This window comes from Halichoerus grypus, chromosome 7 (assembly GCF_964656455.1).
Source record: "Halichoerus grypus chromosome 7, mHalGry1.hap1.1, whole genome shotgun sequence".
NCBI classification, from domain to species: domain Eukaryota; kingdom Metazoa; phylum Chordata; class Mammalia; order Carnivora; family Phocidae; genus Halichoerus; species Halichoerus grypus.
This window is the reverse complement of record NC_135718.1, coordinates 14,079,981-14,104,176: the sequence shown is the minus strand read 5'-3', so window position 1 is coordinate 14,104,176 and position 24,196 is coordinate 14,079,981. Positions and strand designations below refer to the sequence as shown.

The 24,196-nt window shown below is 51.8% G+C and overlaps 1 protein-coding gene across 2 annotated transcripts in view; it reads right to left on the bottom strand.

Annotated features, from left to right (window-relative positions):
* The window catches only part of HSPA12A (heat shock protein family A (Hsp70) member 12A), a 158,843-nt gene that overhangs the window by 58,311 nt on the left and 76,336 nt on the right, over positions 1 to 24,196 (bottom strand). The window contains exon 1 of one of the 2 annotated variants that reach the window (XM_078077070.1): positions 5,058 to 5,249. The exons of the other annotated variant lie outside the window; for it this stretch is intronic. Within the exon in view, the coding sequence (XP_077933196.1) occupies positions 5,058 to 5,100 (43 nt within the window). The 5' untranslated portion in view covers positions 5,101 to 5,249. Of the gene's footprint in view, positions 1 to 5,057; positions 5,250 to 24,196 lie in introns of those variants that run through there. 2 annotated transcript variants of the gene reach the window in all.

Genomic DNA, 24,196 nt, shown 5'->3' with positions numbered 1-24,196 from the left:
CTACCCCTCTCATGCTGAGGTCCCAAGTCTGAAGTCCAGATATGTAGGTAACTCACAGATTCCCAAACTTGGCTGTTCACATAAAGAAGTCCTGATAGAATAGTTCTGGGAGGAGGCCTAGGCAACAAGACATTTAAAAAGTTCCCCAGGTGATTCTAATAGGCAGCCAGGATTGAGAACCAACCCCAGGGGATGTCCAGTGACCAAAAAGTGTAGCTTCTCACACTCCATGCTCCAGGACCAGCCCTCAGCCACCTTCATTCTTGCTTCCCACCAGTGGGCTCTGCAGAGATGGGGGAAAGGCACTCAAGAAGGGCTGACTTCGTGTTTGCCAGGAAAGAGGTGTTCACCACTTCCAGGGTCTTGCTTCAGGGCCTGAACATACTCCCCACATAGACCCAAGTCAGAAAAACCCGAGCAGAATCTGCCCTCCTTCTAATGCCTACAAAGAAAGCAGATTAGCTGGACCCGCCATCATGCCACACAAGGCAATGGCCATCCCAGGGAGCATCTGGGAGGTAGAGACAGCAAGGCCAACTCTCCCTTCCTCCAATGGGGAAAGAACTTGATAAATTCCGGCCCCTCTGATATCTGCACTGTTCCCACAACAGACCGAGGCAGGCGTCATGTGCCCCTTGCCCAGACCAGGAAGGTAAAGCTTAGCTGGAGTCGACATGCACTTTGGGCTCCAAAGCCACATTGCCCCTTTACCACCCCCACCCCCCGCACCTGTTACTGCCCATCTCGGGATGGATTAGGAGTCATTTCCAATAAAGGGGGGCAGCAAGGATTTGCAGAATCCACGGCGGTGGGGTCAGTGTCAGTTCTTGGTCCCCTCATTGACACCCCCCACCCCCGCTCCCCTGGCGATGCCCAGACATGCTGCAGGTGGAAGGCGCTCGCTCCCAGCCACATGCCGCTCATTCATTAAAGCGCCTGGTTCCTCCCTGCTATTCTAATTATGCGCAACAATAATAAAGAAGCTTTCTCCCTTACCAGAGGCCTACTTATGCAATGAGAGAGCATTCTGCCCCCACAACACTGAGTCATCACTCAAACCCTTGTTGGAATCAAGGTCGCATCTCTTCAAGGATTGACTGAGCCCTGCCTACCCCCCTTCAGCTTCCACCCACTCCTGAGCATCCACGTTTCTAGAAGCACCACTTCGCTGCAGAGTGGGCAGGATGAAGATGCCATTCCCCACTGCTGTGTTCCCTTGTGGATTACTGACTGATATTCATTTGACACACAGGGAGGTGTTTATTGAGCACCTACTATGTGCCCTCACTAAGAGTATGGAAATGAAAGACACAGTCCCTGCCCATGTTGGGAGAAAAGGCAAGAGAAAAGTCCAAGCTTTTAGGGTCAACGACTGATTCATATCCCAACTCAAGCATTCATTGGCTCTGTGATTTGATCCCTTGGCTGGGCAAACTACCAAATTTCTCAAAAGCCTCGTTGCCTCATCGGCAAAATGGGGTAATAATAACCAAACCTCATAGGGCTGTCAGAGGAGTCGATGGAATATACACATACAAAGTTGGAACATTGTAAGCGCTCAATGAACACTAGTTGAGATTACCAACGATCAGTACCAAAGGCTTTGGGGCACAAAGGCCAGATAGATCTCACCAAGATGGATGAGTCTATGAAGGCTTCCTGAGAAGCGATAACGTGCGCTGAGTTTTGAAGGATAAGTTGGAGTTTGCTAGAGAAAGGGAGGATGTTCCTGGCGGGGGGGAACAGCACGAGGGCTAAAGGAGATCACAGGGCTCTGGGAAACGGGACACTGCGTGGGGAGCACGCACAGAGCGGCAGGGGACACAGCTGCAGACGCACGCATGGACGTGAAAGTGGGTCCATGGCCAGAGCCCTCGCCAGGCACGTGCTCAGAGAGGCGGGACAGCCTGCCCACCTCCCACCCACCCTTCACTCAAGCCCACTTCCGGCTGTGCCGTGTGGGCCTGGCAGGTCCCTCCCTGGTGGAGTCGGGGTAACAGGACCCTCTGTCAGCCATTCATTCAATCACAATTGTGGGCAGGGCCAACTGAAATAATTCAGTATTTTCCGATTTCAGCATAAATGGAGTCCTCAGAATCTCACCTCCAAAGCCCAACGCAATGCTTCCAGAGGCACCCCCAACACGGGCAAACCCCCCGGCCTGCTGTTCCTCTCCCTAACGCCACCTCCGCCCTGGAACAAATTACTAGGTGTCCGCCGCCCACGCCTACCCCTGACTCGGTCACCGTAAGAGCTAGCCCGGCCTGAACCATCCCATGTCCCCCCCCCCCCCCCCGTTCATCTCATCCTTCTAGGGCTCCCTGTGGCCAACCAAGGCAGGTCTTGGTGGGGGCAGGACTGAAGGTCATCTCAGCTTTTGCTGTCCAAAGCTCTAAAGATGAAAAGGTGGCCCTTTGTAAATTAACGGAAATGTTCTATTAAGGAAACTCACACACACAAAAGGAATAGTAATGAAGCGCCGTGTACCATCAGCCAGCTTCCACAACTACCAACTTTCTGCCATTCTTGTCTCATGAGTAACTCTACCCACACCCCACCCCCACTTGCTCTGTTGGGAAACATGCTATGGCCAGCCTTTCTGGCCCACACCACCATCCAGGGCTCTCACTGCCCACAAGTCCCAACACAGTTTGATCTCTCCGCACTCATCCTTTGGCACCAGAAACATCCTTGAAATAATCCCCTGAAGAACACCATTTTTATGTTCCTCACAGAGTGGTCACCACTGGCCACACCCACAGGGGCTACACAGGATGGCGGCAAAGGGCCAGAGGCCTGGAATCAGATGGCCTGAGTCCAAATCAATACTTGCTAGATGTGTGACCTTGGATAGGTCGTTCAACTTACATTTAGATTTCCTACCTGGGGGAAAGGGCAATGCTGGTAACAGATCTGTTGTTGAGGCTTTAACAAATAAAATAAGGTATGCTCCTTGCCCAGCACAGAATATTCAGTGAGGAAATCTTAGACATAGATGTGTTAGATGATGGGTGAGCAGGCTCTGCTCCCGTGAGATGCTATTAATATGTCTCATTTTAGAGATGAAGGGATGGGAACCAAGAGAGAACCAGCAAGTTGCCAGGGACAGCCTGCTCTGTGTCCCAAGTCCATGTGTTGGATATTCTCACAGGCTGCCTTGAACTGCAGATCACTGGAAGTGAAGAAACACTCTAGGATAGATAGACGCGAACAGTGGCAGGAGGCCCAGCACCACCCAGCATGTGTTTCCCCATCCTGGATGGGGAGCTCTCCCAGCCTGAGGACAGACAAGCACCCAGTGCCTGTGTGTGCCTGTGTGTGTGTGTGTGTGTGTGTGTGTGTGTGTGTGTGTGTGTGTGTGTGTGTGTCTAGGGTAGGGGTGCTGAATTTGATTTTACAAGACAAGTGGTGTGGGGGGAAGCATATTCCTGCTCACTCTTCTGATTTCACACACCCCATGGCCAACCTTGCATTTGATACAGCCATCCGCTGTTTACCCCAGCATGAGAGGCAAGAAACTTAAGCTTTAGAAATTCTTAGCAAATCTGATGTGCCTCCCTATCATCCTACATTTTTTTTCCAATTTAAAGAAAAAGGGGGGGGGGGCAATGAATCGATCCAGTTGCTGAGTGATATCCAGACAATGCCGCCAGCCCACTGCCCGCGTTTGCCAGCCGGGGAAGGGCAGAGGCGGGGGCAGATTTGGATGCGCGTTTGGGCCGGCCTGGGCTCTGGCCTGGGCTCTCCAGGGCCCCTCCCAAGAGTGAACCCTGTCAGGATGCCCCCTCCCCCCCCCCGCACTCCCCCACTACTGCAGTGCCGCGTGGGGAGGCACCTCCCAGATCTGCAGGAACAATGGGCTGGGGAGGGGGCAGGTGCCGCTCAGAGCGCAGCAGAGGGCGGGGGCCGCGGCCACAGACTGCAAGACTGCAAGCACCCCACCCATGGTGGCTGCGCAGCCACCTGACTCAGTTTCCCCAGCTTTGAGGTGCCCGCAGAGCTTTTCCTGGATGAATTTCCCTTACGTCCCAGACATTTTAATTTCATCCTCGCCAGGCTTACCCTGCCGCTCGCCGGAAGCCACTGGGCTACGCTCCCCTCCAGCGGCTGCTACTGCTAAAGCCCCTCAGGTCAGGGACGCGCGGCATCTCCGTGCGCCCAACTTTCCCCACTTGGGACCCACGATCCTGGTCAGGCCGTCCCCTCCGCTGGCGAAACCATGATTTATAGCCCTGGGCTCCAAAAGCTGCTCCTCCTCTTTCCCTGACTCCCGGGTCCTCCTCTCGGTCCTTACCCGGCACCCTCGCCCCATCTGAGCCCCAACCACGCTCCCCAAAGAAAGCGGCCATGGCACATTTGCAGAATGCGAGCGTCCGTCCTCCGCACAGGGCGCCACCTTCCTCTCCCCCGCTCGGGCAAGGAGGGGACAGCCGAGCCCCCGCCGCTTCGCCCCTCCACGGCCCGCAGAACCCTGGGGATGGGCGGGGTGGGCAGTGCGCGCTGCAGTTCCGCCCGGAGCTGCAGCACCCACTGCCCGCACGTACGTCCGACCTCGGCAGGGCGAGGGGACAGCTCCAAACCCTCGATTTGCCCCCAGGGTCCCACCCGCGCCTCGCTGAGTCACGGAAATGAGCCGCTGGGGATACGGGGCCACCCGGCGGCCGGCCCTTTACTCGGGCAGCGCGGGCGTCCCCGCACAGTGCGCAGGGGATGGACACGGGGGGGTTGGTTCTCACCCGTACTCACCAGGGGCCCCGCAGGAGGCGCCACCCCGGGACCGGACGGCCAGGGCGCCCGGGCGGGGGCTGCGGTCCCCGCCGCAGTGTCCGCACCCCGGCCAGGAGCGCAGCACGTGACCGGCGGGCCGAATCGGGTCCCCTGGACCCCCTGCTCCGCCGCGGCGCTGACCCTGGCCCTCCCGGCTAGGGCAAGATGTTGAGGGGTGCGCGCCCACTTTCCCGCGGCCGGAGAGGGAGCTGCGGGGCGCCGGGCCGAGCGCGCCTCATCCCTCCCCGGCCCGCCCCGCCGCAGCCGCAGGACCCGCGCCCCGCGCTCACCTCGGGGCCCCGCGTCGCCGTCGCCGGCCTCCTTGTCCGCCATGGTCGCGCAGCCCCGGCCCGCGAGAGGAAGCTCCGGCGCAGCCCCTGTGCCCGTGCGGGTCCCCGTCCGCGTCCTCGGCGGCGCTCGGGCCGGGTCTGAGGCGCCGGGCAGCGGGAGCACTGCTGTGACGCGGCCGCCGCCGCAGCCCGGACTCCTCCCCGCGCTCCTCCCGGGCCCGCCCCGCGCCCCGCCCCGCGGAGCCCGGCCGGCTGGGGGAGGCCGGGGAAGGCCCGCGCAGGGCCCGGCTCGGCGTCGGCCCGCCACCACCTCCCCCCGGACCCGTCGCTCCGGGGCTCGCCCCCGAGCCGGCCGCCGCCGAGGAAGGGTGCGGCAGGGGCTCGGCGGCTCGCCAGCCGGCCGGACGCCGGCGCACTGAAGGCGCAGTGCTGGGCGAGCGGCGGCGACTGGATTTCAGGTCCCCTCGGCCCCGCCGCGCGTCCGCTCCGCGGAATAGCCCGGGGCCGAAGCCCTGCAGCAGGCACCGCACGGAAACCGCACTCTCCCGCGGAGGCCCGCCCCAGTCTCCACCCATCCACTTCTCTCCCCCAGGGCCCCAGGGGAGCGGGCAAGGGCCACGCAAGGGAGGAACCCGGCGCGGCCACGACTCAGGCCGCAGACCGAGGACCTGCGCGGGGGCCTCGTTCCGGGCACTGCCGCGGGCGGCTGCCTCCAGGTTGCCTGCGGGACTCCATGGCAACTCGGGACCCCGGGGGGCGCCTGTCGCGGAGGCTGCGATGCGCCTTCCATATATGGGCTCCCAAGGCGGCCCTCGTTCAAAGTCTGAGAATAACGGCATTAATAATGCAGAGCTTCGGTCAGTGATTCATCCTCCCGGTCCTCTGGCTCTGCCACACACACGCGCGCCCCTGGCACCTGTTCGCGATTGGCCAGGTGGCTTCTGGGTCCTCTGTGCAAGAAGGCAACGAGGTTGGTGACAGGACTCTAATGACCACCGATACTGGGCCCTTCCCTTATGCCTGGCCCTATGCTAAGTGCTTAAGAGCCTTATCTCATTTGCTCTGCCTAACTCTAAGAGGTGGGGACTAGTGGTCTCCATTTTGCAGAGAAGGAAACTGAGGTGTGAGGGATTTCAGTGATGATCCCTAGAACACACACATCAAGTAAGTGACCAAGCTGGGATAACCACCAGCTATCCCTCATGCCCTGCGATGGGCCACAGCTCTCAAAAGGCACCTAATGGAGGCTTCATCGTGCGGCCAGGTTATGGAGGAGGGGGTGCGCAGGGGTGCTGAGAGAGACCAGTCTCTGCTCAGAAAGTGATTTTAGGGTGATGAGTTAAAAGGATGAACTTGCCCTCTGTCTGCCTGCATTAAATATCCCGAGCCTACAGTCTCTGACTATGTATGAGACCATAAGTTAATTATTTAACCTTTTTGAGCCTCAATATTCTCGTCGGTGGAATGGGTACAGAGAACCCACTTCCTAAGAATGAAGATGAGCTGATGCATGTAGCATGCATTGCTTGGGGTCTGGTGCATGATAAGCAGTCCAAAAGGTATTACATGTCATTAAGTCACAGGCACCTTTTCACGGTGGGCAATAGCCCGTTGTGCAGGACAGTGGGGAATGGGGGGCACATGGTGGGGGGGCACTCCCAGAGTGGAGAACACTGTTTTCCTACAGAGTGCCCCCTCCTTCCCAGGACTCCTGCTGAGACAATACCGTACTATCTCAGAGGCAGACTCAAGACATGGCCTGGAGGCCAAGAGCACCCAAGGCAGGCACCCAAATGCAGGCCAGGGGAAGGGTGAAGGCAGTTGTGCAGGTGATGAGCCCTTCAAGCTGCCTTCCCAGTTCTGCCCCTGTACCCCTACTGAACGAAGGCGGCCGGGCTGAGGCCACATGGACTGAAACTCAGAGGGCAGGGACGGCACCAGTGTCACACGGACACATGCCTAAGCAGTGAGGCCAGAAAGAGTTTTTTATTATATTAAACGTGGTTCTGATTAAGTCTCTTTTGTGTCCAAAACCACGCTGGGCCTCCCTCATCTACAAGAAAAAGCTCTAACTCTTCAGCTTAATGTTCAGCACCTTTGACAACATGCCTCGTCTGGCATCTTTCTCCCAAGAAGCCTTCCTTCCACCAGCCTTCCTCGGATATGGGCACAGTCTACATCTCTCCCTGTTGGACAACCCCATTGCTTCCCTCCTCTACCCGCCCACATCCAGGCATCCTTCAGGGCCCCAGTCCCAGGCCACCAGCCCAGGGAAAACTAGGACACCACCCAACCCCCTGGGCTCCCAGAGTATTCTACACACTCACACATTTCATTTTATTTTTCTCCTCCTTCTACACAGCTGCCCGGGCAGCTCAGCACTCAGAAGCTTCCTCTATCTGCAGAGATGCTCACCTCCAACACCCAGGGCTCGAGGCTCCAGACCTCCTGAAAGTCTCCCCAGGGCACCTCCCAGGCCCTTCCCACTCTCCCAAAGCCCAGCTCATCCTCTGCCGCCCTCCCTCCTGGCTGCAGGATCTCTGTCAAGGCAGCAGCCACCCACAGCCACCCAGCCACACACCTGGGCATCGGCTCTCACTCCTTTCTCTGTGTCCGTCTGAGTTTGGTCCATCTCCAAGTCAAGTGTTGCCCAGCTGACCGTGGACATTTCCACTCCATCCTCACTGCCACCATCCTCGTCCACATCCCCACCATGTCTCACGGCCTACGTGTCTGCAGGGCCAGCTCACTGTCTCGGGCTCCTGTCCTACCCCTCAGGCCACTATTTGTGAATCTGGTCTGCCCTGCCCATCCACCTCTCAGCTCGGTCTCCCCCCGCCACCCCGCCCCTCATGACTTCTTTCAATCCCTCGCACCCACCCCTGCCTCTCGGGTACTGGCATTTCAAACGCCTTAAAATGTATTTGATGTTTGGACCACTTGGCCCCTCATCCCTCATCACCAGCAACCTGGAGAACTCAGCATGGACTCCCCAACTCCAGGGAGCCTTCCCTGCACCCCCCATTCTGGCCCGGGTGCCCCTCCTCAGTGTCCTTATGGCACCCTGTCCCTCTCCATCAGGCGCCTGACCCCCAGCACCAAGACATTGGTGTGGGCAGCCTGTCAGAACCAGCAGGAACCCCACAGTCCCCACCCTCCTGCCACCTATGGAGGAAAGGCCTGAGGGCCATCTGCTCTCTCTCCTGACATGCAGCCACAGTGACACGAGGGCACGTGAGGACGATGGGGGATGACATGCGGGCCCCGCGCTGTGGGCAGAGAGCAGAAGACAGTCTTGATTTTCAGGGAGAATGAAAGGCAGCGCACGCTCGGCCTGGGGTTTATCCTCAGGGCTTTAATCATCACAGTAATTAGAGGCCGCCTGGCGAGCACACACTCGGCCGCCAGGCGCCTCACCTACTCGCGGTTTTCTAGCAGAGCGGCCGGAAGCACACGAAGATGGCGGCACCTGCGCAGGCCTCCTCAGGCCACAAACAGCGTGGCCTGTCTCCTGTCACTCGACAGAGGGAAGGGCTCCCCCTGTCCTCCCCTGACGCCTACAGTCTCGTCACCAGTAGCAGCAGCCTGAGATCTCGTCACTCCTCTGCTACCAGGTCCCACGTGAATTGGCCTCCTGATGCCTCTTGACTCTAGCTCCTTCCACTCTCCCTTCCCTCACGCCAAAACGCGCACGCCATCCATGTGAACGTGCCCAATCTCCTCAGGGTCTCTGCTCCAGGTGGTGGCCCTGCTTGGGACACAGTCCCCAAGACACGCACACGGCTTGCCACCTCACTCACTTCGGGAAATGCCACCCTCCCAGATGGTTCTACGGCTGCAGTCTCATCCCCACTGGGAAGTGAGCTCCGTGAGAGTAGGATCTTGGACTGTGCTGCTCACCTCTGTATCCCCAGGTCTAGAACAGCGCCCGGTACGTGGCAGGCGCCCAATAAATGCTTGATGGTGGGGGGGCTGGCTCCGTCAGCGGAACAGGAACATGACAGGTTCGTCCAGCTGGGCGGACCAAGCCCACCTGGGGACATCACACGGACTCCTGGAGGCTCTCACAGCCATTGCAGAACACATCTGTACTTGTGGGAGGTCGCTCTGCAGCAAGCCCCCTCCAGCCTCCCTCCAAACTCCTCTGCACAGGGCTCCCTGTGGACTCCCTTCGGCACCCTCCATATGATCTCCTCTCCACCTTCTGGGCCAGAGGGGCCCAGGCTGTGGTCTGTGGTGGTGGGCAGTGGGAATGCCCCCACCTCCACTCATACCAATTACAGGTCTCAGCTGGCCACCTGAGTCCCAAAAAGGGGCCCAGCCCAGAGCCAAGTCACCACCCTCTGGTAACCTCATGCCGGTCACTCCAGCCACATGGGCCTGTCCTCAGGTCCCCAAAGAATTGAGTAAACTCTCTCCTCTTCCAGGTCTCAGCTTAAATGTCACTTCTTCCAGAAAGCCACCTGGCCCTCCAAGACAGCCTGAGGCCCCCACTCCATCCTCTGTGCCTGATTCCCCATGCCCTCCTTACACATAGCACTATCACAGCTCTGGGTCACTATTACTATTAACCCATTATATAGATGACAAAATCGAGGCCCAGAAAGGTACAGCTGAGAAGACTAGAACCCAGGTCTCTCCAATGTCAGGTGGCCCATCTCCCCCTCCAGCTGCCAGCTTCCCAGGGTCAGTTAAATAGTTAATGAGTTAAATACTAAACACTTATTTAGTTAAGTTAAATACTTAAATACTAAAAGTTAAATACTAAAGGACAGTTAAATACTAAAAGGAAAATAGCCCCTCAGCCTCAGGCCCTCACCGGACTCATCCTCTCTGGGGTCCTCTTCCCCCTCCAGCCCACAGACACCTCCCTGCAACAGTCCCCTTCCTTGTTCTTCAGCCCCCACACAAAGATACACCTCCCTCCCTTCCTGATGGATCTACCACTGAGGGTGCTGATCCTGGGGGTGCAACGAGACAGGGACAGAGCAAGTAGAGTGAAGAGTGTGGGGTCACATGGAGTCAGCCAGACCAAGTTTCAAATTTGGACTGAGTCATTCCCTGCCCCCATCAAGCGACCTGAGGACACACCCCTCTGGGTCTGTTTCTTCATTTGTAAAAGGGGTTGATAATCGTAGGCAGGATAATTGTGGGAGATAATATATGTAAAACACTCAGCGTAGGGCCAGGCTACATATGCCACAGTAAATAGGACTTATTATTTAATTTGCAAATTGGAACCACAAAAAGGCCTATTCCTTGTATATTATAAATTACAGAATGGATCTAGACAAAAAATAATTTGGGATGGTAAAAGACACATGGAAGATATGGGGGTGAGTGGCTTTTTAAAAAACATTTATCCAAAAATTTTTAATTTTGAGAAACACTGATACTAATCCAAATCTGAGCTTTTATGTAGGAAGCTTCCAGTAAAAGCTGCTTTGGACTTTATGATATGCCACCAGAATTTTGTCTATAAACTGAGTATCATAAAAGTGACTCCTTTATAACAGGACCAAGATTCAGATGAGCCAAGGCAACATGAAAACTTAAGGGAGGGGCACCTGGGTGGTTCAGTCGGTTGGGAGACTGACTCTTGGTTTCAACTCAGGTCATGATCCTGGGATTGAGCCCTGTGTCAGGCTCTGCGCTGAATAGGTAGTCTGCTTGAGGATTTCTCTCCCTCTCTCTCTGCACCCCCCCCCACTCATGCGTGAACACTCACGTGCACGTGCGCGCTGTCTCTCTTTCTCTCAAATAACTAAATCTTAAAAAAAAAGAAAACTTAAGGGAAAGCCTGGACAATAGGTCAAGGTCCTTGACCTCTGACCTTTAGTATATCTTAAAAATCCAAACTCAGAACTGAATCGTTGTGTTCAGTTTGTACATCCTTTTCCCTTGGATTTCCACCCCATCTGGTATGAATCAGCCTCTCTGTTAACATTCCAAAACACACTTCACATACACAACATGGGTTGCCACATGAGTCTTCCAGGAGAAACATTCAAGTTCCACAGGAAATTATTTCTCAAAATATCACAATCACTCAGGCCTGCAATGTAAACTCGAGAAATGCCTGCTCAGGTAATGAAGGGTCATCCAAATATTTTTTTGTAAGTATTTCAAACAGCAGAGCAAACGTCTGCGGCCACTCTCTCAGCAGTATCCTCAGAAATGCTCAGACTCTGGCTCTGCAAGCTCCTGGTTCATAATAAGATGGGACGTTCTGGAAGCCACATAAGAAGGAGGACAGTGCAAAGTGAGACAAGAGACGAGGCTCAGAGAAGGAAAACGGGAATGATCGCGTGGCCAGGACAGCTATCACAAGGGCTGCAACAAATTAGATTGTTAGAGCCAAAAGATTTCAAGTTACAGAAGAAAATTACTTGCTGCATCTTCTCCAGCTCCTAGCCCAGTGCCTGGCTCACAGTAGGTACTCGAGATATGTTTGTTGAAGAAATGAATGAGTGGTCACGTAAATAAATAATGGAGCGGCAACTGGGGCTCAGAGAAGCTAAATCTCTTGTTCAAAGTCATACAATCAGCGACAGCCCCCTGCTTCTCAGCTCCGTCGGGCTTTCAGTGTCCCCCCTGCAAAAGGCCCAGCAGGAGGCTAACTGTAATTGATTCCTGATGACTGCCGGGGACACCAGAGGCACTAAGGCCCTTTCTAGCTCTGTGGACAAGAATGCGGTGGACAGGAACGCGGTGATGAGTAGCAGTGTCTGCCCCCTGCAGAGAGTGTGGCATGGAGCTGACCTCCAGGATCCCTCCTCTCCAACTTTCTAGAATTCTATACCAGGCAAAGAGAGCATTCTGCACTGTGCAAAGATAAACCTGAGCAGATCCAGCCACATGCAGCCTCAGGAAAAGCCCTTGAAAGATCAAATCTCCCCTATCTCGGTGCTGCCTGGTCACCTGCCTGTCTGGATGCTTCTACCCCATCAGGCAGCTACAGCTGCGGGTCTGGACAGTTCTGCCCCAGCACGGGAACATCTGCACATCCCGCGTAGATGTGAGAGGCTGCTGTGCCCTCCCGGCCTGCACAGTTGTGTGTCTTCTTCCTGGTGGCAGGTCTATGGTCACAGCATTTGCATGGAGAAGAGCACCGGGCTGAGGGAAAGGAGATCTGCCTTAAGTTCTCCAGGTTCCTGGCCTCGTGAGAGCTTGTCTCTGGGCCTCACCCATAAAGTGGAGAGGGACCATTAAGTCTTCACTAAGAGCCCATGGAAAGATGGCCTTGAGTTCTGGAAGCAAACTAAGGAAGAACAATTGGATAAGGACCTTAATCATGAGACTCATTCGCTCCTTCCACAGATATGTATGAGGTTTTACTATGTACCAGGCACTATGTTCTAAGCTTGGAGGAAGCCAAACAGCCAAAATATGTGTTCTTGGCCAGCAAGACTCTGCCTTTATTCTGGGAAAAGGGTGCCCCCCACCATATAGTTCCAGGCTCTCAGCACCCTAAAGCCCAGCCAAGGGCCCTTGGAACTCAGACTAAGACTCAAACTCAAAACTCTCCACTGGTTAGCAACTAAACAAAATGGTAGCTTCCCTCAGGTGCACTGGGCAGAGGAAGCCAGGCCATGTCAGGAAGTAGGCTGTGAATGGTGGGGCAAGGGAGGGCTCCGGTGCCAGGCAGGCTGCCCTGGGCAAGTTAACCAACCTCCTCAGAAGCCCTGCCTCTCCCTATAGAGAGCACAGAGATGTCACCCTCCTCACAGGGTAGTATGATCAATGGAGACAGTCCGTAGTGCTCAGACAGTCCCATAGTGCTCAGAGCTACCCAGGTGGCAGCTGGGGCTGACACAAGTCAGCCATTGCACCCAGGCTCTCCCACCTGTATCCCCCCTTAGTCCCAGCCTCAGAGGTCTGCCCATCCTCACTCCCTTTCCCACAGAATCCCAGATCCATTTGCTTGCAGTGGATTGCCATTCTGGACAGTGCTCCAGGCTGCCTGGGAACAAAGCACAGGCATATTGACCAAAGTGAGAAGTGGGGAAAGGCGGGTCTTCAAGGACTTTGGGATTCAGGAAAAAGAAACAGTCTGTGGCTATAAAATATCGTCAAAATTCCGTCTTCTCCCCATCTCCCTTTGACTTTTACTTTGCTTTTACTTTATTTTTTCCTCATTAACAAATGCGTGATAAGCATCACTCCTCTCCAGGGCCACCTCCATCACACTAGCACAGACCATCCCCTTCGTCTCTCATCAGCTTCCCTGGGCCTAGAGCTGCTACTCTTGCGCCCCCTTCAGTTCAGCCTGAGAGATGCCTGGGAAGTTGGTCAAGACCCACTTTTCCTCTGTTCATAACCCCTCCAAAGATATCCCACTCGAATTAGGATCAACCCAAACTTGTTTCCCAGGCCTAAGAGGCCCTGCAGGATGTAGCCCCATTCACCCTGCTAGCTTCATCCCGGTCACACTCCTCTCTCATCCCCCTACTCCTGGGCCTCCACTAACCCATATGACACGTTCACAATTAGAACAAGGAGTCCCTTCCTCAAAACCCTTTACTTCCAACCGTGGGAAACCAGCATAATATCTTAACTTAGTCAAAATAACACACTCATTTTATCTTCCAGAAAATGGAGGTAAAAAAACATTCAGGTCCACAACGTCTAAGATAGCCCCCAGGACTGAACAGTTCACAACCTGACCAACTGTACCCAGTAACTTGACACTACTCTGTCCTCTCGGATTCTTGAGCAGGTCCAGTACTTCCTGCCTCACCCTCTGCTGACCTCTGTCCACACCTCTGCCCCTGCTTAATATCATCCAACTGACACACCTTAAAGGTCAGCGCCCTGGCGAGGCCCTCTCTGGCCCCACGTGTTGTTCCATGTCACATCATGCCACCCCATTTCTCCATGACACAAACATACTTTAAAGCCACTTCTCTCATTTGTTTATTCTGAGCCTTTCCCACTAGGCTGTCCCCTCCCTGTGGGCAGTAGCAATAAAGAGTACACATTAAGTACTTGCTGCGTGTTAGACAACGCTCTAGGCACTTTACTTCTATTGTCCCATTTCATCTTCACAGCAATGCAGAGGAAGGATCGCTGTCCCCATTTTACAGATAAGAAAATTGAGGCCTGCCATAATTACCCAAGGAGTAAGTGGTAGGGTCAGAATTTGCACCTGGGCAGTGTGGTCTCAGGAGAATGTCCCGGTCTATCCTACATGCCGTGGAGAGCTGTGCAGGACTGTGTCCTGGGGCTCAGCCTGGCACCCGGCACGTAGCAGGGCCTCAAGAAATGTGTCGAATGAATGAACAAATCATCCAACTGGAAGGCAGAATTACAGTTTACAAAGCACCCTCACATCTCTTCTCTTGCTTGACTCATAAAGTACTTGGAGGGAAGTGTCACTATTCCTGACTTTTTTAAGATGAGAATATTGAAGGCCCAGTGAGATCACAAGCGGCCTTGGCCTGAGGTCGTAATTCTAAGCAGCTCCTTTAAGCCATTCGTTTCTTTCAAATCTGCTGTTTAATTTAAAATTTTCATGTACATTCTGCATTCTATCCCATGATATATCTGCATTTGTATTTTGTTTTTGTTTTTTTTACTATGTTCCCTATGCTGTACCTTTTACCCTCATGACTTATTCATTCCATAACTGGAAGCTGGACCTCCCACCCGCCTTCCCCCATTTTGCCCAACCCCCATCCCTATTTGTGTTTGTTTTCTAAGCAGAACTAACATCTTAGATATCTAGTACTTGTTTTTAAAACATCCATCTTCTTGTGGCAAGTTTCAAGCATCCACAAAAGTAGAAAAGAATGACATAATGAATCCCTAGGTACCCAACATCCAAGTTACCAAATTTTAAAAATCCAACCCATTAAGGGACATGGGCTCCCCCAGGAAGCCTTCACAGTAGCTGTCATTCATAGTTTATGTGTCAATATGCTCATTTAATTTCCACAGCCTTCCCTCTGAAGCACAAACTAATATTGGCCTAGATTTCAGATGTGGACATTGAAGATAGTAAGGTCAAGTCATTGCCAGAAGTCTTGGAGCTGGAAGGAGCAGAGCCAGGAATCACCCAGAGCTGGGCAGCTTTACCATCTGGAGGTGAAGTGCTGCTCTAAAGGAAGTGGGTCCATCCCTCCTCCCTTTTCCGACCAAAGTTTGCATTAAAATCACACCCTTTCCGAAAACATCCCACTCCAAATCAGCCAGGACAGGTAGTCATCCCCCCAGCCTCTCCATCATTCTTTCTTATTCATTCTCCTGTTCCAACAGACACCTCCAAGCCCCTCGTTGTGCCGGTGTGCTGAGATAAAAAGTCTAGCCAGACGTGGACCCGGCCTTCAGGAGCTCCCAGCCTCGGTGGAAAGGAGAGAAGCAGACAGACATAACTAAAACTCGAGGCAGACCTTGACCAGTACCTGGGCATGGAAAATTTATTAGGAAAATGTTTTGGGCCTCACCTACCCTCTGTCTCCTCCATCAGAAAGCAAGGCCCTGGAGGGCAGGGGGCAAGGAGGAAAAGGGCTAAGGGGTATGAGTTTGGGAACTGGGTTATCCTTGGGTTTGAATCCTAGCTCCATCCCTTCTAGCTCTTTAGTCTTGGGTAAGTAACCTACCTTCTCGGATTCACTTGTAAAAGAGGGTTGATAAAACCCCATATCCGAGAGCCACTGGAGCATTACATTAGATAATGCTTCACCCAGTTTCTTCAACAACAGGAACTTTCCATCAATGTTGGTTAGTGCAATCGGTTATTACTCATAACCAGTTCTCAGGAATGAGTCTGGCTTACTTGAATGAGGCACGAGCTTTAGAAAAGAGGGTACACATTTCCCAGTAGACTATTTTCTTAATCAGCCTCTCCTCAGAAAGTCTGTAAATTTGGAAAATAAACAAATTAAAAGTAAAACTTATCAGCCTCCCCTACCCAGCCAGCCGAGGGATGCGGGCCACATGTGAGGAGGACGATCTGGTGGTCAGGGGAGCGGGGACAAAGGCGCCCTGTTGTCTCCCAGCACACGCTGACACACTGGCACACATTCCATGATCCTTCAGGGCAAACCCACGTGCAGCAGGGCTGGGGTGGCTAGAACAAAAGCTCCAGGCGCGGGGCCCATCCGGCCTCCCTCCAGGACCTCCTCCTAGGTGGCTAAGAACCAAGAAGGCCCCGGGGCCACCCGGCACGCGGTGTGCACTTTGCTAACAGTGGTGATGGCCACGTCAGTAGTGGGACAAGCACCAGACCTGGTCTCAGGACTCCTGTCTCCAAGACCAGGCTCTGCCAGGCTTTCGCTGTGTGGCCTCAGGCAGGTCACCAAGCCTCTCTGATGCCCAGTCTCCTCTAATGCAGATACAACTCACACTTGTTCCTCCTGCCTCACCCTGCCTGTCGCGGACCCGGAGTGGAATCGCAGCTTTGCCACTTCTGAGTCTGCGGTGTTAATTACCCTCAGCCTTGTTTTCCTCATCTGCCCAATGGGACTATGCCCGCACCAGCCTCCCAGTGCCATGGCAAAGAGGAAATGAGGCAGTGTGAGCTGCGTGCCGGCCGAGTGCTCAGTGCAGAGGATGGGTGCCTCCCCCCCGGCTAAACATGACGGCGACACCGACTTCAGTCACCAGCAGCAACAGCCCCCTTCTGCGTTTGCTTATTCTATGCCAGACAATACACCAAGCGCCCGACTGCGCTCCTTCATTTCCCCTTCCCAAGAGAGTGAGCCCGTGCGCAGGCCAGGGGCGGCCTGCTCCGGAACACGGCGGGTCCACAGACCAGCCTCTCCCTCCCCGGGGCTCTGCTACGTGCAGTGTAATCACCATCCACAGCCACGGAACGGCCCCAACCACCCCACCAGAGGCCTTCCCTTGCTGCCACGGAGGCGGGAGGGGAGACAAGGAAGAAGCCTCCTCCCATGACAAGCCCACACCTGGGCAGCCTGCACCGGGAAAATGGGAAGAAATATGTTGTCCTGAAACCTCTGGTTTGCTCTGAGGATGGAAGGTACTAAGGTGTGGGTCAAGGTAAGAGGGTGTTATTCATTTTACCCCTCCCCGAAGGTTGTGACTGCCTTGATTTCCTATTTTTTCTAGTGTCCCAATAAAGTTCTAAGGCTGGAGCAAGAGGAGAAATAAAAAAAAAAATAAATCAAAATATTGAACTTAAAAAAGTTAAGTTTCTGGGTTTTTTTTCAGAAACAAAGCAATTAAGGATAAGGCGGAAAATAGAGGAGGGGCGCCTGGGTGGCTCAGTGGGTTAAGCATCTGCCTTCGGCTCAGGTCACGATCCCAGGCTCCCTGCTCAGTGGGGAGTCTGCTTCTCTCTCTCCCTTTGCCCCTCCCCCCTGCTGTGGTCTCTCTCTCTCTCTCTCTCTCTCTTAAACAAATAAATAAAGTCTTTAATTAAAAAAAAGGGAAATAGATGAGGTAATAGGTTGCATTACGTGTGATCTAACAGGTGTGCCTGTGTGTGCACACAGGGGTGTTTCTCAAAGTCCCGGAGCTAAATACACAACTGTCACAAAGAAATATCTCCACGAAGAAAACAATTAAACAAGCACAGGAAAAGTTATCATTCTCACCAGAAATTTATATGTGTGTGTATATAATTAAACACTGAGAAAACATGGCATCAATTATAAAACAAACAATAGTATCTAATGAGGATGAGATTGTGTTAAAGCTTATCCTTTCATGCAGACATAGATAATGCTGTCATAAACTAAGTTTCACACTTTGGAAAAGCATATGTAACATTAAAAGTACTTTGATCAATTATTCCTTCTCTTAGAAATCTATTCTAGGTCAAAAGAAAACAATTATACTTATGCATGTATGTTTCAGTGTTATATCATGCAAAGCGTACAATTGAATAGAATTACAAATATAAATGGGAAGGTGGTATAGCAACATGGGAAAATGTCAAAATATAATATTAAGTAAAAAAAGGCAGAAAAAGTCTATAGGCTAATGATTATAACCGCTAAAATTACACCTGCATGTGGATAGATACCGGCATGCAGAGAAATCAAACAGTTGTGCTAAGACAGAGGGACAATGAGGGGGCCTTTGGTCCTTTCCAGATTCCCTTTAATGATTTATCATATTTTTCTTTCTCCCTCTTTCTCTAAACTCTTCCAAGAGACTGCCCCTCCCTTCCCAGGAAGGGCGGGGAGCTGCATCCTGCCTCTGTCTCTACTCCCACTCTGGCCATTTGATTTGGTTTCTAAATCGTGTTGCTGTTTCTTGAAACTGCAGCTCTCAAAACAAACCAGGGGTGTGCGTGTGAGATCAGAAGGCAAACAAGCTCCAGCAAGCACATTCAGCTCTGTGCGGGGGCCAAGGAATTTCACATTTGGACACGAAATGTCAGATCCCACAAAAGTCCTTCTCAGGTCCCCGAGTGAGCTCAGAATGTCTGCCCTTCCCCAAGCCTACTTGCCAGGGCAACCCCCGGACACCTGCCAATGCAGGGTGGGGCTTACATCACCCCATCCCAAGGCCTGTGGCCGCCCTTCAGCACCTCCTGGGTCACGTGTCTCTTTGGGAATCTGATAAGTGCTCACACTTTGCACACCATTTTGAGGGGTTCATAGATCTACATAGTGGGAATTTATTCATTTATTTACTTATTTGTGCATGAAGACAAGCAGGTGTTAAGAGCCCGTTTATGTACCAGGCCGGGAGGGTAAATACGAGGGTGGGAAAACATGGTTCCTAACCCTAGAGGAGAGAGAGCATAGTGTCTAGAGGCAGACAGAAAACAAGAAAATACACTTCCTAATAAACTGTGGTTGGGCTGGTCCAGGCGTCAGTTGTGCCAATATCAGAAGCTACTTTGTACTGAGCACTTACTAGATGCCAGGCTTAGCTCAAGGCCCTCTCAATGGACTATCCAGTTCATTATGGATTATTGTGGCTTATGTTTAATTCACTTACTCTCCCAACAACCCTAGAAGAAGGTATTAGCCTTATTCTGCTTACAGATCGGGAAACTGAGGGACGGGAAAATTTCAGTAACTTTTTCAAGGCTGGTCAGCAAAGAAGTTTGAGACCTGTGACCCCCACCCCCCACCAGAGTCAGGCTGGTAACCAGGCAGCCTCTGTCAAGGTGCTTAACAGCAAATGGGACCGGCCCACAGCATTCCTCAGACTCTCCTTGTGAATGGGCCCCCATGGTATTCTGAATTATGCCTGCACTCCCTGAGCCGGGCCAACTGCAGGGGTCTCCCTGGGAAAAGCAGACCTTGTGTGGGCTGACACTCCAGGTTCTGAGTGACAGGGTGGAGGATCGGGCCCCAGACGGGGAACTGCTGCTCACTTCGGGCCTGCTGAGTGGGCAACCAGGCTGCTCTCCCCCGGCCACCTGACCTCCCTCTAAACACCCCTCCTCGTAAACAGCCAAGGACACCAGGAAGGCTGTCCAGAGGTAGGCTCACCCAGTCCACACACACCGGATGGGGCTGGACAAATACAAAGTCCCATTCAGAGACAGAGTGTGTTTTAGGCTGAAGCCAGGAAGGAAGAAAGGCAGTATCTAGAGCTCACAGTTAAAAGCACAGGCCTGGGTTCGATTTCTTGCTGCATGGCGGTGGGCGCTTCTTGTTGCCTCGGTGTTTTCATTGGTAAAATGGGGATAATAACTGTACCTACTTTAGAGGAGCGTTACAAAAATTAAATGAGATAATACTTGCACGTAGAACGAGTGACTGGCACATAGTAAGCGCCAATAAATGTCAGGTACTATTGATTATAGACTGAGTACTTATAGTAATGTATCCACATATCGAGATAAAAGCAAATCGCATCAATCTACTTCTCTATTCCTCTATAATAGCTATACATACATTTAAAAGACTAGAAGGAAAGACATTAACACAGTGATAGTGGTAATCCTTGTATAATAAGCTTATGAGTGACTTTTATTTTTTTATTATACCACCCCCCCACACACATTTTCAACAGATAATATGTTTTTTCTTTTACAACCAGAATAAAATCAATATATGAATCTTTAAAATTGAATCAACAGAAGTGGGATAGGTCAGGGGCGCCTGGGTGGCTCAGTCCGTTAAGCGACTGCTTTCGGCTCAGGTCATGATCCTGGGGTCTTGGGATCGAGCCCCACATCCGGCTCCCTGCTCAGCGGAGAGCCTGTTTCTCCCTCTCCATCTGCCTGTCACTCTGCCTACTTGTGCTCTCTCTCTGTCAAATAAATAAATAAAATCTTTCAAAAAAAAAAAAAAAGAAGTGGGATAGGTCGGAAACAGGGGGTTTAAACAGCGGGGTCAGGCCTGAAAGGCATGTCTTAATGTCAGGTGCCTGACACCAGTCAAGGAAGGGGGTACCTTGATTTGTAGACTTTGGTCTTCTTGGAAACCTCTGACTCATCCAAATCAGCACCCCAGATCCCATCTTCTGAGAACATTGCTAACTGTGCCCACCTGCACCGCACCATTGGTCCAGGCCTCCTCGAGACCACGCCTCATGACTTCAGTTGCTAGTTATGGCCCACCCATGTGCCAGCCCTGGGATAGCTACTTTACTGGGTGGTCTCTTAGTTCAGGCCTACAGAGAGCAGGTGACTTGCCCAGGACCACCCAGCCAGGAGGCAGTCTGGCCGGAATTCAAACACACATTTTCTCACTTCAAGTCCACAGCTGATCTTACTAGACAGCTCGTAACCCAGAGAAAACAGGGGTTACAGGAATATGGTCAGGGGCCAGGGTAGGGGGTTTCTATTTTCTGGTTAGAATTCTTGCCTGTGGATAATGTGGGTGTTAACCGCGTGTAATTATATCTGTGTGTATGTGTGAGTGTGTGTGTGTGTGTGTGTGTGTTAGAGACAAAGAGAGAGAATGTATTTATAAAATGTTTTTCAAAGACTGTAAGAATAGGTAGCAACACATGGAGCTTGCTCAGGTTTTTCAGAGTATCAAAAAAACTGAATTTAAAGTAAAAAAAAAAAGGGGGAGAGGCCTGGGTGGCTCAGTTGTTAAGCATCTGCCTTTGGCTCAGGTCATGGTCCCAGGGTCCTGGGATCGAGCCCCGCATTGGGCTCCCTGCTCCACGGGAAGCCTGCTTCTCCCTGTCCTGCTCCCCCTGCTTGTGTTCCCTCTCTCTGTGTCTCTCTCTGTCAAATAAATAAATAAAATCTTAAAAAAAAAAAAGTAAAAAAAAATTAAGAGAATGTATTTAAATGCATAGAAATTAGAAAAATCTGACCTCGGGCTAATTCTAGGTCCTTGTTACTGACCACAGAATCCTGGAAGTTCAAGGTCAGAGGAACTTTAGAGGTGATCCTGTTGAATCTTCTCCCCGCAGAAAACCCATCTGCGGCACCCCAGACGGCCATCTTGTTTGAATGCCTCCGGGGCCGGGAGCTCACTACCTGAATATCCCACATTCCCCGCCCCCATCTCAGAGTGGTGTCAGAAAGCTCTTCCTCTCATAGCTGAAATGTCCTCCTCATTATGTCACTTTTTGGTCTTAGTTCTAATCTCTGGAGTAATGGGGAATAAATCTGCCCTTCTCTCCCAGAGTTTCTATATTAGGACACCTCCAGCTGCAAATAATAAAAAACTTTAACTCAAGAGCAAGCAATTAGAAGGGGGCTCTGTCTCCATCTCTGTGGCCCTGCCGGGTCACGCTGTGGCTTGATGACCTCGGGAGCGCAGCAAGATGGCTGCTGCCTTCCATGCATCCCACTTAGCCATTGGGTGGACAGACGGAAAAAACAGTTAAGTCTCCTTACGGGTCTTTCTTCTTCCCCACCCAGCCTCTACTCACTTCTCATTGGACAGAACTAGACCACATGACCACTCTGAACCAATCCTGCCTAAGGACAACGGGATTCTCTTCGCTGCCTTAAACGGAGCTGGGTTTACTCCTGAGCTGGGGACGGAGTCCCCTTCCGTGAGTATGAGCAAAATCGGGGCTCTTCCCCAAAGAGATAAGGTGGAAATCGATTTTGAGTTAACAACAGTGGCTTCAACAGCATCCAGTGCTTAGTTTGCAGAGTAGTGGATGTTGTGTAAGGTGGACTCCGGTGATTCGTGCCTGCCCAGGATCCGCTCCCCTTCTCCTGGGGCAGCACCTAATTTTGCTCCGAGGAATTACCCCTCCCTGACACCCTCAATTCAAGATCCTATGGTTTCCAAGTCCTGGTTGATCAGCTCCTTTGATTCTATGAGCTGCCCTATATCCTTCTACTCCTTTTTTTCAATAGCTTCAATAGCCAAACCCAGTCTCTGTTGCTTGCAGCCCCTAAGATTCAAAGGCATTGAGAGCTCCAGGGTCCACTCTTCAGGGCTGGCAGCAGCCCAGGATCCGACTCTGGAATTCAGAACCTGGAGTAGAATCTGAGAATCTAAGCAATCCTCCGACTAGCTGTGTGATTTTGTGCAAGTCACTCAACATCTCTGGTCAGTCAGACCCTGACATCTCTTTGATCCTAGCAAGAATTGGCAAAGAAACAAACAACAACAACAAAAACCAGAACAGCAACAACTAAACACACACACACACACACACACACCCCCCACACATGAATGAGCCCATCCAACTGAAGAAATAATGCAATCAGAAGTCCCAATAATAAGCCACAAATCACCATCTATTTGCTCAGTTAATTACCAAATTTCAAATCACATGACCTCTCCGCACCTCATTTTTCTCATTTGTAAAATGAGGATATTAATAGTATTGCATAGGGGCTTTTGGATGATAATGTAGAATAGTATTTGTAAAAATACTTTCTACTCTGTTTATGCCACCAAATGCAAGGAATCAATATTCCCAATATCTGCTGAAAAGATTTGCTTATTTATAAGTAATAACTAAAAAAAAAAAGATAAGAAAGTGTAAGTGTGTGTAGTCTTCCTCCCCTCTCCCTGCTTCTAAAAGGATACTTCTTGGGGTGCCTGGGTGGCTCAGTCAGTTAAGTGACCAACTCTTAATTTCGGCTCAGGTCATGATCTCGAGGTGGTGGGACTGGGTCCCAGGGTCCCAGAGTCTGCCTGAGATTCTCTCCCCCTCTCCCTCCAGCTCTCTCTCTCTCTCTCCAATCAATCAATCAAATATTTAAAAAAAAAAAAAATAAAAGGATGTTTCTCTGTGCATCCTTGGCACTTGGGTTTCTATGATATTAATGGAGAGAAAGGATAAAACACATGTGCACACACAAGTGGAGAAGCCAGAGGCTAGCTGATGTACGTGGGAAAGAGAATTATAATTCTCACCAGAGTTTAAAAAAGAAGAAGAGAAGAAAAAAAGAAGGCAGCTTTGACCTAAAAGTTGAAGGTGGAAGGGAAAAAAAGAACAGACGCGAAGAAGAAAGTTTGCAAATCTGGAAAGAGAGGAGAGATGTTGGGGGCGGCTGCCATGAATATGGGAAGATGAGAATATGGGGAGGCAGGCAATGACAAGAAAAAAATGATTTTTAAAGTTGTGCTGGATGTCACGAATGTCCCCCTTTGCATTTCCTAGGAGACAGCAGGAAAATTTTAATCTGCTCTCAATTATTTGGGGATATTGCACTGATGTTTCTCTGACCACTGTGGCAGCCCGGTTTTTTATGGTACATGGAAATATTCACTGAGCTCCTTATATGAGCCAGACATTGCGCTAAGCTCCGAATATACCTGGCCCTTGCCCTCGCGGACAGTGCAGAAAGCACTTGGTCTGCCCCCATCCTGGTGGGCGCTGGACCCCGTGGACGTCCACAATCACTCCTCAGCCCCTGGCACTGCCTCAGATGGGGCTCTGGCCATGTCTTTCCAGATTACTCTGTGAGGTGGTCTCCTTATCCCTAGTTCCAACCCCCCACACCCAATCCACTTTCTACACTGCTGCCAAAATGATTTTTTCCAAAATGCGAATCATGATCATGGCTTGCTCCCATTTGAAACCTTTCAACCTTGACTTCCTCCTCACCCTTTATTTTTTTTATACTTTTTTTTTTTTAAGATTTTTTATTTATTTGAGAGAGATCGAGAGCGAGAGAAATTGCAGAGGGAGAAGCAGACTCGCCACTGAGCAGGGAGCCCGATGCGGGGCTCCGATCCCAGGACCCCAGGATCACACCCTGAGCCGAAGGCAGACGTTTAACCCACTGAGCCATTCATTCAGGCGCCCCCCACCCCCTCACCCTTTATAGGATG